General features: G+C 42.2%; 1 protein-coding gene and 1 long non-coding RNA gene across 3 annotated transcripts in view; one reads left to right on the forward strand and one right to left on the reverse strand.

The window, feature by feature from the left end:
• Positions 1-13971, reverse strand: part of gspt1 (G1 to S phase transition 1) — a 32567-nt gene that overhangs the window by 5064 nt on the left and 13532 nt on the right. The window contains exons 9-10 of the mRNA XM_063220584.1: positions 9925-10068; positions 8222-8315 (exon numbers count right to left, since the gene is read on the reverse strand). Of these exons, the coding sequence (XP_063076654.1) occupies positions 8222-8315; positions 9925-10068 (238 nt within the window). The remainder of the gene's footprint in view (positions 1-8221; positions 8316-9924; positions 10069-13971) is intronic.
• On the forward strand, positions 4201-7007 carry LOC134467391 (uncharacterized). 2 transcript variants are annotated; one of them, XR_010038533.1, is made up of 4 exons: positions 4201-4498; positions 5400-5556; positions 5688-5846; positions 6581-7007. It is a non-coding gene; the product is annotated as an uncharacterized LOC134467391 (long non-coding RNA). The 2 variants fall into 2 exon arrangements; XR_010038532.1 differs by having other exon boundaries at positions 4201-5556; positions 6581-7004.

Raw genomic sequence — 13971 nt, forward strand, 5'->3', positions numbered from 1 at the left:
CCATGTAACCGTCCCCTTGGTCTGTACCGTCTGAGAGGTTACAAGTCGTGAGGTGGGCGTAAGGGAATGCTCTTAAAAGAAAAGCGATACGTTATAAGAGGCAGAGACGTCACGGGGCACAGGCCAGGTAAAACCAAATACCACCATTACAGTGTTGAAACATTTCAAGGCACATAGCAGCATAGTTGCAGTACTTTTTTGGACCATTCCCTGCACAGTGTACCTTTAACAAATCAGTTGATGTTTCAAATTGTTCTTTTATGGGGCCACTGTTAGGAGAAACATCTTGTGCTGATGTGAGATGTGTGCAAGAAATGGTCAGAGGTGGTGGGGGGTGTGGAATGCCAGATTCTGAGAAGCATATTGTTAGAAAAAAAAATGGGCGTAGCAAAAATGAAAAGGTCAACAGAGGACAAGAATTTGGTGTGCGCACTCGCACTCGCGCACTCGTCCATAAATGGGCTTGATGCATGATGTTCAATATGTCTAATTGTTATAGTAGTTAGGGTTTTACAAAAAATAAATAAATAAATCCGTCTAGAAAAGACAATAAAGGCTCATCCATCCATCCATTTTTACTTCAGACAAGTAAAAGTTTTATCATGTCTCGATGGCATAGCTTCTGTCTTCATCAGATCGTCACATGGATGGTGATGCATGATTTAAAACCAGCTGTCGTTTTTAAAGCACGCATCACCATCCATGTGATGATTCATCTTCTGATGAAAATGGAAGGTAAAAGATAAAATCTGTACATGTCTGAAGTAAAACATGGCAGAAGTAAAATATGTCTGAAGTAGGCCCTGCCGTGGCCTAACGATGGGCCACTGGGCTACTGCGCTGGTGAGCTGGGTTCGATTCAGTCCCGGGTCATTTGCCGGTCCTTCCCAGTCTCTCTCTCCCCCCACTCGTTTCCTGTCCTGTCTCTCACCATCCTAACACAAATTAAGGCATAAAAAGCCCAAAAAATATCTTTAAAAAATATATGTCGAAAGTAAAAGTGGCTCATACGGCTGGGCACTGGACATCGACACCAGCAACCCGGGTTCAATTCTAGCCTGGGTCCTTTGCCGATCCTTCCCCATCTCTTTCCTGTCAGTCTGCACTGTCCTATCTCAAAAATAATAAAGGGGAAAAAAATCAATATATTTATAATAATCTACAAAGACTGTTAAGACATGGCAAATTTGGCAGCCAATACTACTCACAGCTTTGAAGTCACCATAGTCAGGGTTGGTGCTGCATCAAGTCTGATCACACATTAGACTAATAGTCAGAGGAGTCAGTCCAATGGTGGAATCAAAGAGCTGACTCAGATTCCTTCTGCCCTCATGTGCCCTCTCTCGCCTCTGGCCAAATACGCTGGGGAACTTCAAAGAGTAAAGGTGATGATGCACTAGGGCAGGGGTGTCAAACTCAAAGGGCCAAAATCTAAATCTGGAAAGAGGTAAGAGGCTCAAAAACTTCTTTCTAAATGGACTACATTTGTGTGTGCACTTAATACTCATAGTTAACTTTCACACACACACCCTCTCATCATATACGGTACGTTTGTAGTTCAAATGTGCCTGCCCATCCTGTGACACACCAATTTCATGTTTAAAGTGATACTGTCCCATTTTTGGAATTACGCTTATTTTACACCTCCCCTTGAGTTAAATAATAGGGTTTTACCGTTCTCCAATACTTTCAACCGTTCTCTGGGTATGGCAGTGCAAATTTTACCTCCAAGCTAGCAGTTAACATTGAGTCCTATGAGACCAGTTAGCCGCCAGCTGGTCTCATAGGACTCAATGTTAACTGCTAGCTTGGAGGTAAAATTTGCACTGCCATACCCAGAGAACGGCTGAAAGTACAGGAGAATGGTAAAACCCTATTATTTAACTCAAGGGGAGGTGTAAAATAAGCTTACTTCCAAAAATGGGACAGTATCACTTTAAGTCTTGTTGCACTACACCTATACATTAATGGTGTATGCAGGCCAACGATAACACACATTTGAAATGATCTCATGGGCCAAATAAAATGTTGATGATTAGTTCATTATCTGTAAAGCGTTAATAAACCTTTTAGAGACAGTTATTCTAAAATCCATGTGATCGCTCAGTAAAATTTATTGAAAAGTTGCCCTGTGTGCCACTTACTTGTTAACGAGTAAAGCACAACGTCTTAATCCTCTTACTGACTGCTTAATCTAACGCCAGGCCGATAGAGGAATGATGACGTGCATATCAAGTTATCTATATACAAGCAATCTATGTGCAATAGCAACACCTCCTGAAACTCTGTCTCCCACTTCCCCCTTCTGATTTGCACTAGTAAATGTTCCCGTTTTCACTTAAATTGTTCCGGGATCAGCAATGATGGCAGTCCATTTTGTTTACGCCATCTGATGAAAGTGTTTAGACTGTTTCCAGATGCAGGGGCAGTAGAAGCGTTGTCAGTGGAATGGAGAGGAGGCGAGGGTATTGTTGCGCTCTAGATGTTCTGAAAAATACGTAGGTGCGCGGACCCAAAAAGTATAGTTCAAAGTAGGAGCAGGTTCGCACACTAAATAAAACACTAAGCTCAAGCACAAGGAGTTTTTTCTTTATTTCTCTCTCTACTCTTTCTTTCTACTCTGCTCTGAGAGAAATAAAACAACTTGTGTTTGACCTTAGTGTCTTATTTAGTGGAGCGGAGAGGCACAACATTTGATTGTTTAAGTTGGACCAATCAACTTGAACTCAACAATCTCATTACTGTCCACCTCTATCAGGGGACTAGCTAAACTAGCCTCTTGGTTTCATTATCCCGACCCCAATCTCCATTAGGCATAGCAAACAAGAGAGAGAGAGAGAGACAAAGTGAGAGTGAGCGAGCGAGAGAGAGAGAGCAGGAGAGAGAGATGAGGACTGCAAACAAGGTAACTAAGGAAATTATTGTGGATAAGAAAGTATTGACAATATTGGCACATGGTGCATTATTTTTCATTTCTAATTTTTATATTTTGCTTTCCAATGACAAAGGCATTGGAAAATAAGATGAGTACGATCACACAGTTCAGTCACGTTCATTTTAGTACACAGTTGTTAGACTTGTTTTAATGGAATTCAAATACAGTACACATTAAGTAGGACTCTTGTTTGAATTTTAGATGAATCAAATACTACCACAGGACATACCACTCTACTTCACAGTTCGCAGTTAATGACTCAGCAATAACCAATTATCTGACCAAGATTTCCTCTGACTGTGCATTTTAGTGAAGCACTTGGAAGGGTGTCAGTTACCCGCAGGGCTCATCTTGGCACCGACTCTCCTTACGACTGCAGTGCAGCAAGTGAGGGCCCAAACGGCCCGCTACACAAACCTGACATGATGGCACTGATTGACCCTCAGGCTTTTCCTTTTAAAAAATTATCCTTCCTTCTGAGCGCGTGCACGCACACACACACACACACACACACACACACACACACACACACACACACACACACACACACACACACACTTGTGCTACTGCCTGCTTTGAAAATAGGTCAACACCAGTGTGTGTGTGCGCGTGTGTGTCACACCTACATCTTAACATCGCTTGCTAATGGGACTACAAGAGGAAAGTAGCATTATAGAAACGGTAGCATTAAATGCTTAAGATGGTGCAGACATCTTTTCTTGTTTTGGCATAAGAGTAATAGGCCGGAAGGTGACCCTCGAAAAGTGCTTCAGAAACCGAACTTCGCTCCACAGCCTCCGAACAAACAGACATTCAGTTCATAAAAAAGAAAGACTTATATAGAGGATTTAAAACCTCTGTTCGGAATAGTCCGCACTGCAAGGCTATTCAAATTCGCAACGTGTAATGACGAACTACTGTCTCCGAGGCGTATGTAGATATTCGGCCGGCGTAATAATACTTTTCGCCTCGAGAGGTGCCACGGTTGAAGCGTCATCAGAAGGAACGAATCAGCTAACTGCTATGTCAGCTGAGATGAGGAGTAAACGGAAGTAGCATGGCTACCGAAGGAGCTGGCCGATCATCTAGTAGTACCGAGGAAGACGAAATCTCGACCGAAAATGTACAAAAAAAAGACATCTTCGAAACGCAAGTTGTGTTACATGCATATATCTTCGGTCAAGCATGAAGAAACACAGCATTTCACCAACATACGGTGGAATACATATCGAAATTTCCGGCAGTGGCTAGAATTGAATGGTGAGTGCAGAGACGTAGCAGAACATTTTAAGCAATGTATTGAGTTGGAGTTTGACGAAATTCCCGAGGATGCGGCTCTCCATCCCACATGCTACCGGAGGTTTATTGACAAGCGGGAAATTGAACGAGTCACACGGCGTGTCTTGCGAGAGGCAGAGAGGGGAGATGGCCAACAAGACCCCCGAACTAGCCAGGCTACCTGGCTACCTTCCTGCTGTCTGCATGATTTGCAAGAAAGACAGCAAATTTATCGTCGCGAGTGGCAGACGTCAAAGAGAACGAAAACACAGACTTTAACCGCAGGTAAGATTACTCTCACCCCCACCACACAGTCTATGCGAATGCATCCCATCCCCCAAATCACACACACACACACACACACACACACACACACACACACACACACACACACACACACAGATGTTAGTAGAAGTTGACTGACTATCTAGCCCACACTGCTGCACAATCATTGTTTTTTTTTGTCTAATTCTAATATGAATGCACGTGTGAATTGGCATAATGTGTTATGTGTGTGGGTGTGAAATTACATTCCAATAGCCTGCAAAACATCCCCATGCCTATAGTACCCCCAGTGTTTTAGGTTTTAGATGTTTAAATGAATCACACTTTGTCTTAAATAGGATAGGGTATGTTTATATGGATGTCAAAGCATGCCTGATGTTGATATGACTCTGAATATCTGTTCAGAAATGTGGCTCCTCAGCCTGATGACCTGTCTGGTTAAGACACTGCTTCTGCCATCCCATCCCCCGTGCCATTCCCCTACCCCCCACTGCCCCCCTCTCTCACTTGTACACTTGGGATTTTTCCGCTTCTGTCCCTGGGCAGCCTCAGTGACCAGGCTCAAGAGGTGTGTCCTGGCTGTGCTGTACATCTGTGTGCTTAACCCCTTAGCACAGCACCTATGTTATAACCTTACTGTCACCAAAATTTTAATATGTATGTCTTAATCTGTTACTCTGCACTGTCATAGCAATGTTGTTATGATGTAGTTTTCAGCAAATAGTGAATAAGCCCGCTGGCAACCCCATCTGCACTGCAGTAAGAGGCTACGGAATGCTTTTTTGGGGGGTGCAACACCCATCACCATTTTTTTTTTTTTTACAATACCACTCCACCAGGAAAAATGTCTAATTGTTTGCCTGTCTATTTATTCATTCTTTTTTCTTTTCTTTTGTACAAGGCAAGTTGCAGGAAGCAGCTGAAGTAAAGGAAGCCAAGAGCATCCTCATTCACATCAAGGACAGAGACTGTGTGGCTCTGGAGGTGCAGGACCACAGAAGTTGCTACAGAGAGTACACAAGGTTTTTGAGTGAGCCTGTCAGAGCAGAGAAAGAACAGTAAGTCGATCTTAATTTTATATAGAAACACAGTACAATGTGTGTCCTATGATTGAGACAGTTTGTTCTCACAACATGGATCTCACAAAGAAAGCTCTCACAACACACATCTTCTTCTATATTTTTGTAAGGATTGGGCCAACATTTGATCTGAGCTACAAGTTATTCTGCGAGAGGGTAATCCGCTAAAGGCTACTGATCAACCAAGAGGTGCTGAGGATGAGCCAACTGAGGAAGGCCTTTATTGCCCTTGTGCAGTCAAGTGAAGGTGTTGATGCTTCAACCTACAGGTAATTGCAAGTCAGTGTATTACGAATTTGTCAAATCCAAGGGAAAGTTCACGCATGTGACTTAAAGGACCACTTCAGTCAATTTCAATATGCTGTTGTATTGCTCATACCCTTAACTTGTCAGTACCCGGTGATGGCACATTTTTCGGCTCAGCCCTTTCCGAGATATGAGCTATTCTAATGGGGGCAGCATTTGTTTACATTGTTTACAACATAGGCCTACTCCAAATATTTAAAGGGTGTCGCTGTTTGCTAGTTGTCGGCTGATGTTGTATAACCTTTTGGATGTTTTTGGGAATAAATAAAAATGTTTTTTGAAATGTAAACAAAGCGCTGCCCTCATTACAATGACCAGAATCTCGGAAAAGGCTGAAGAAGAAGAAAAAAAAATCTCTAGTACTGACACGTCCAGGGTAGTGTGAGCATTACAACTGCATGTTGAAATTGACTGAAATTATTCTCTAACACTCTGCTTGTCATCTGCACATACTGTACTTGTAATATTTTGAAATAAGGAGGATGGCAGTATTCTTGATAGTGTGATGTTCGTTACAGTATGTGCTTCCCTTGGGAATACTTGGTATTATATCTGTTGCATAGCAAGTAAACTCCACCAATATTATTTATTCACTCCGAGTTAATGTGTGAGGGTGGCTATTGCATATCAGCGACTACATGAAGCCCCACTATGCTTGTACTGATATGCCTCTTTTTTTGTTGATTTGTGTTTACAGACAGGATATATTGAAGAAGAGGCTCAGTCGTGATTTTCCTCAGCTAGTGTTCCACACCCCCGCCAAACGCAACACATCTGAACTGGTTTTTGCTGAGAACTTGTCGACGAATGCAGTCTTGGACTTGTTACCATCAGGTGCGGAGACGACTCAGTCCAGCGAAATGAGCCAGACAGACAGCGACACAGAAAGGAGGAAGTCAAAGCAACCAACCACAGCAGAGGAGACACGGACACTTTACACAGCAGCTTTGCTTTTGAAGAGGCTGCTTAGTCACAGTCCTGGCATGTCATGCCCATGGCCCCCAACTGCAGTAAACTTCAATCTCACTGAAGTCATTTGCTGTGGCATGCGCAAAAGATGTGTACCTGGATGCTTTCACACAGTTCATGAAAATGCCAGTTCATGTGTATGCCACTTGTTTTGATTTTTTTGTTAGTTGTATAGTTATTAGTGAATAAATGAATACATGAATACCTGAATGGTCCTTATCATTGATCATTAGATTATTTCCATTTATTAATGTGAATATGAAAAGGTAACCTTATCATCCACTTGCATAATAGTTGTTGGTGCTATAAACAAAGCACTGTTACAATCACTTAGAGGGTTATCAATAGCCTGGGTTATCTATAGCCTACTTATTGTAATTGTTTCCATTAATTGCTCAAAACCACAGTATGAAATGTCAATTGCAAAATTGGGCCTTGTGCTGTAAATAAAGCACTGTTTATGATTTATTTAGAACTTATCCCAATCCAGAGATATATGCATGAGTATTATTTTTGATAATTGTTATTATATGTGAACATGAAAAGGTAACCTTATCATCCACTTGCACAATAGTTGTTGGTGCTATAAACAAAGCACTGTTTGGAGTTACAATCACTTAGAGGGTTATCAATAGTCTGGGTTATCTATAGCCTACTTATTGCAATTGTTTCCATTAATTGCTCAAATCCACAGTATGAAATGTCAATAGCATAATTATGCTTTGTTCAGTAAATAAAGCATTATTTATTATTTATTTAGAATTTGTCCCAATCCAGAAATGTAGGCACGAGTATTATTTTTGATAATTGTTATTATATACCCTCTTCAAAAGGGTATTTTGGGAGATTCTTATAGGTAGGTCAGTCAGACGGCTTGTCATTATTTTCAGTTTTTCAAACGGCTTGCCACTTTTTCGCCGTAAATCGGCTACGTGATTGGTTTAAAACGGTCACATGGTGTCCAGTGACGTAAAAATCGTCTTTCCCTACAGAGGGTAAGATTTCTTACTAAAATGTCACCGTTTTAATTACGTGCACGATTACATGAAGCGGACATTTCACGGTAAGTTGAACATAGCTTTGGTCGTTTCATCATCTAAGGGACCTGCTGTTCGGAAGCTGTGGAGCGAGGTTGAACGAAAAGGGCTGTCACCCTACGGCCTATAATGCTTAACTGTGACTTTGAAGAAAATCAGAAAGTGTGCTCAACGTCTTGAAAGTCTTGAAGAAGTAATAAATAAAGAATCACTCAAAAGATTTGAGTATTCTTTTTAATTGCCTCACAACACCCTTCCTCAGTGTGAGACTGTGATTCCCCCCCCCCAAAAAAACCCCCACACAATTGTAAAATAAAAATGGATCAGTTTACCTTGTATTTGTCAACGATCGGTAATCTGACGGGACCATCCATGGATCTGTTGAAGTTTGGCAAGCTGTCCAGATGAGGAATGAACGGTAATCCCCTGGGAAATTAGAGAGGAGGCAAACAAAGAGGGGGTTCTAAATCCACAAATTCGTGAAAACAACAGTCTCCCTTTTACACACAGTCTCTTTCCCCTCGGTCACACAAACACACACACACTTTCACTGTGTCTTTGCCATTCTCCCACACACACACACACACACACACACACACACACACACACACACACACACACACACACACACACAGGGCCTCATTGATCAAACTTGCGTGGAAACCATCGCAGAAATGAGCGCAAATCTCGTCGTACAACGAGGCTCACGTGAGATTTACTAAACATGCGTACCTCTCCAATCCCATCGTAAGAGCGAGCGGCTGTTGATAAATCCAGTGTCTGTAAAACCATCGTAATTAGAATAATCACACCTTCTCTAAAACGGCAGGGAGGAGACTGCACCCCTGATTTTGCGACATGGAGAGACGCAAACCGGCTAAAACATCCACGTTTCTGGTTGATTGACAGCTTGAAATTAGGCTTTACGCGAGGTAGACAACAAAATAACACGTGGAAATAACCAACAGCAGTAGTCAACAGTGTTTCGGTTTGATTTCCAAATAATGTTGCTTACAATGAAATGTTTGATTGACTACAGCAGAAATAATGAAGATAATGATGGGCCTAATTTTATTTTTATTTTTCTAAACTTTTTTTAACGATGTCAAGAAAATGGTTCTACATGAAACTGGCCGACAAACAGTGCCCAAACCACTTGTTGGGGAAGGAGTTTTACATGTCCAGTGTGCTGTCCTTCTCGCGCTCATGTGCGCCCTGATTCTCTCCTGCGCTCCAGTCTTTCGAGGGAATAGCCTTTATGCCAACTTAATGGACCACTATTACCTGTTATCGGACACAGACGTGTCAGGTGTAGCCTATATTCGGATAGTCGTGTGCAAAATGGCGAAACTCAACTGGGAGATTATTACTGTAGGCTATTGATTGATGTGCGCCTGAACTCCCAGCTGTTAAAAAGATGGGACGTCGGTCCATTGATCCCATGGCTTAAGGCAAATTTCAATGCGCGGCTGTATATTGCACAATTATTCACACATCATGTCAAATGACAGAAAGTGACAATAAAAGCTGACTTGAAATCACAAATTAGAAGTCTCTTGCAGTTGTTGACCTACTGTAGTAAATAACACAGCGCTCCCAGGAATGGTGCACCAATTCAAACAGGTAGAAGTTCGGTTATAGCCAAAATATACAATGTAAAAACATTTGGTAATTATGTAGGCTACATAGTTATGCTAATGAGTTGTTGCGCTACAACTGCTGCTTAAGTTGGTGATCATAGTCATCTCAAGTCCAACTTGAAAACGGCGTACACCGTCTGAGAGCAGTCGTACGGATTTCATCTTTCCTGCGCTTACGACGAGATTTGATAAATGCCAACTGGTCGTAGGAAAAGAACGTACGCACGACGTACGTATGATTCTCGTCGTACGCTACTTTGATAAATGAAGGCCAGTGTCTTTGCCATTCTCCCAACACACACACACACACACACACACACACACACACACACACACACACACACACACACACACACACACACCTCTGTCCTCCAAGCATGGCCATGGGTACTTACGTGTACCAGGGGCACAGGTCAGTGCAGGGCTCCTTAAGGTTGGCTCCTGTGAGGCCTGAGCAGGGCATGAAGTGGATGTCCTTCTTGGGGTTGAAGCCCACCTTCTTCAGAAATGGCACTAACTTCTCTTTGCACTCCTCGTACCTGTGGAAAATAATGGAGAGATACATTCTTGTATTGGAGGCCAGATGCTTTTTCGCTACCTCGCTCACCGTCCAAGGTCCTCCGCACATTGGCTCCGACAGCACTGCGGAGCACTTTCGCTTCAGACACAATTCTGACCCCCAAACCCAATTTCACACAAACATAGCATGGATAGTCAATGGGCGGCTCCGACAAAATAGAACTCGCCTCTAATCACTAGTCGACATCCGTTGTCGGAGCCGATGTGCGGAGGCCCTAACATTCTCATTTATTCCGGTCACGTCAAAGAGATATGCTTAGGCAGTGTTCAGTACATGTCTTTTTTCCTCAGATGCAAGTGGATGTTTTACATTATATTCCTATTGTACATGATGCTTTTGAAAACCCTGCTCCAGTATGGATGTGCTTCACCTTGCCCTCCTCATACCTGTGGATATGAAGACCAGAGATGGGCAGCCGTGGCCTAGCGGTTAGAGAGTTGGTCTTTCAATCTAGTGGTTGCAGGTTTGAATCCCCCCTGACCTCTACCTACATCTTCATCCATGGCTGAAGTGCCCTTGAACAAGGCACCTAACCCCACATTGCTCCAGGGACTGTAACGAATAAAAAAATAGTAACTGTAAGTCGCTTTGAATAAATGAAAGTGTCAGCTAAGTGTAATGTAATAATGGGCAACCTGAATTCGTTAGTTACAATCCCATTTCCACATATTCCATTTCATCTGGAGTTACCTGTCCATTTCAGCCAGGTGATCATTCAACCAGGCAATCACCTGGTTATTTGGAATGTATGGAATATATACATGGGTTCACCGTGTTTGTAAACACGATGTCGTAAGGAGGGGCAAGATACTGGCAGCCAACCACGTGACCTAATTTTTTGACTGACAGCGGTTTACAACAATCAGAGGTTAAGTTGTGCGCAGCTAGTTTCGCGGGGTACAGGTCTTTTCGTCGAATGGATTCTTGAGAAGGGACCATTCGAACAAAACGTTGGACCATTCGTATAAGGCAGGGGATCTTTCGTCGAGGACGTTCCGTCTACCGCAAAAGCCTACGAAAGGTCCTTAAAATTGAACTAAAGATCCTTAGGTTCCAACTAAACGTCCCTTCAGCCTGCCTATATTAGAAATGTAAATCAGCTTTTTTAATGCTCATTTTAACGGGTTTTCTTCAGCCTGCCTATATTAGAAATGTAAATCAGCTTTTTTAATGCTCATTTTAAGGGTTTTGTTTATTTAAATATGTAAATCAGCTGTTAAGTTTTGTTTTTTGTTGATTTAAACATGTAAATCTATAAATAAAATGTACTTACTCATTTTAACTGGTAGGGCTATGTTGTTGGTTTTTTAACGTTTACATCGTTACATTTTTTGACAATTTACGTTTACGCCCTTACATTTTTTGACAATTATCTAGACAATATTTGAGAAGCTTTTTTTTCACTTTTACGCCGTTACTTTACTCCCATCTGCGGGCAGAGAGGCGGGACCAAGCACAGCCTGCTCGCTTTGAATCAAAGCAGGGCGGTTTAATGTGTCTAGAAGTAGGCTATTGACCCTTGTGCTCGCTTTGAATCAGAGCAGCGCGTGTCTAGGCTGTAGACTATAGTGCATCTAGAAGTAGGCTATTGACCATTGAGCACATTGTCATGCAGCGAGTTTTCTGACTTTCCGTTAACTTTTTAGATGCGAAGCACCAGCAACAAGAGAAAGCTGTCTCCCGACACTTTGATGTTTCTGATTCTGAATGACAACAAATAGTTCGCGCATGAGCCAGAAAACAATATAGGTCCTAACAGTGTTGAAAACATTACAGAACCCATGCACCTGTGTTAAGCCCATGGCTACAGTAGAGAGAGAGAGAGAGAGAGGAGAGAGAGACAGGAGAGAGAGAGAGAGAGAGAGAGAGAGAGAGAGAAGTTAAATCGCTACGTTAACACTGCACAGGAGCGCGTTCTCTCTCCGCCGCGTCTTTGCATGAACAAATGAAATGGTAATTGAATAATAGTTTGCCAGTATTGCAGGGTGTATTAAACCCAGTGTACGTTGGGGTGCAAGGGAGAGCAAGGAAGAGAGCAGCATCTGTGATTAACCGCTTCGAAATGTGTGCGTAAAACCTGCTGTTAACCAGTGGGTTTTGTGACGCTTGAAGTGTACCGCATTAAAAAAAAGCTTTGTTTGATGTCGTGTTTGTATTTTACTTTGACGTTGCCTATAGTCCTCAGTTTATGGGTATTTTCAGTTGACCCCCTACACGTTTTCTTTCTGTCATGTAGGGTATTGTAAATAAATCGACCGTATTTTTTTATCATTTTGATTTCGGACTTAATTTAGCCCTTCAATCACCCCTCTCCAATTGCAAACTTTACCCTGATAGAAGAGCATTCGCTACCCTGCACGTACTCGTTAAGCACTTATTGTCTGACTGATTTTGGCTGCTGCGAATAAGGTAGGTCTATCTTATAAAAAAAAGGGTCTGTCGTCGTTTTGGCTGAAGGTTGACACCACGAACCAGATGACAATTGCAGTCTTGCCGCGGGTCTTGAACAGTGCTCTCTCTTTCCGATTCAGATTGCTTCTTCTGAGAAGGCAACTGGCTACCGCAGGAGAGGGGAAAGGTGGCAATATTATCCACAAGCTTGTTGGATAAATTGTGTTTAGCCTATCACAGATGAGGTTCTGGAATATTTTGTAGTGCATGGAACATTGACAAGGAAAGGTAGCTATTATATCCTCGTGAATAGGTCTTCGACTTTTCAAAATGCATCCTCTCAACATTCAACATGTAAATGGGTTATTCTGTAGTCCAACGCTATCCTGGCAGGAGAATCATTCGTTACAAATACTGCATACACACTCAGCAATTGTGTCTGTTGGTTCAATGTTCTTGCAACACTTTTCCCAAGAAAAGTCAGTTTTCATTTCGAGATTCCAGAGCAAATCAGCTGGTACTGCGCTGCTCGCTTGCTGGACAATAAACGTTGAACTGAACCGTGTTGTGTGCGTGTGTGGCTATGTGTGTACCATCGCATGTCCATGATCGTCCGTGCTCTTATCATGCAAATGACATGTCATGCAGGCAAGGGCGTCCGTTTGATTTCAAAAGTGCTGGCCCGGACAATTACCATAAACCCGAGTAAGGTTTGAAAAGTGCTGGGTACAAGGCTACTTCCGATTTGAGGTTTCATGATAAATAGCCTAATACGCATTGGCGTATTGACGCATAATGTGGCCATATTAAAAATTAAAAGCCATCTGCGCTGTCTTGTTTATTTCTGATATCCTGCGCTGAAGTCATCTTTATCATACATAATATGTTCTGGGAAGGTTTATGCCTACATACTACCAATGTCAGATTTTAATGGAATGACATGTCTCGCCCCTCTTCCAAACTGACACCAGACAGAAAAGATAGGCTACTTTAAAACATTAACATGACTCCATGTTCAAATAGAACCGAAAACAGTTGCAGAGACTGTTTCCTGCAGTGTTTCTCAACCTTTTTTTTAGGCAAGGCACCCTTTCAATTAATGAAAAATTAAGGCACCCCAAACCAACAAGCCGTAACATGGCATCGCATCCGATAACACACAAGCTTAGAAAAGTAACACATTTGGAGACGTCACACGACCTAGGTTCGAAGTTGCAGCTGACTGGGGCTACCTATATTTACTTTAGGCTATTGTGCGTAGATAGCAGATGAAATATTCCACTGACCAGCAGTAGCGTGGCGTGCGTTATTTTTCCGAGGAAGCCAGGGAGAACAAAAAAATAATAATATAATATAATAATATAATATAAGATAATTATTATTAATCAGTAGCGGCGGCCGGCTGGGACAACAAGCAAGGCAGAAAGTTTGGCCATGAGAATAAAATCAATAAGGTGTAAATTTATGAGAT

Source organism: Engraulis encrasicolus, chromosome 17 (genome assembly GCF_034702125.1).
Source record: "Engraulis encrasicolus isolate BLACKSEA-1 chromosome 17, IST_EnEncr_1.0, whole genome shotgun sequence".
Lineage (NCBI taxonomy): Eukaryota > Metazoa > Chordata > Actinopteri > Clupeiformes > Engraulidae > Engraulis > Engraulis encrasicolus.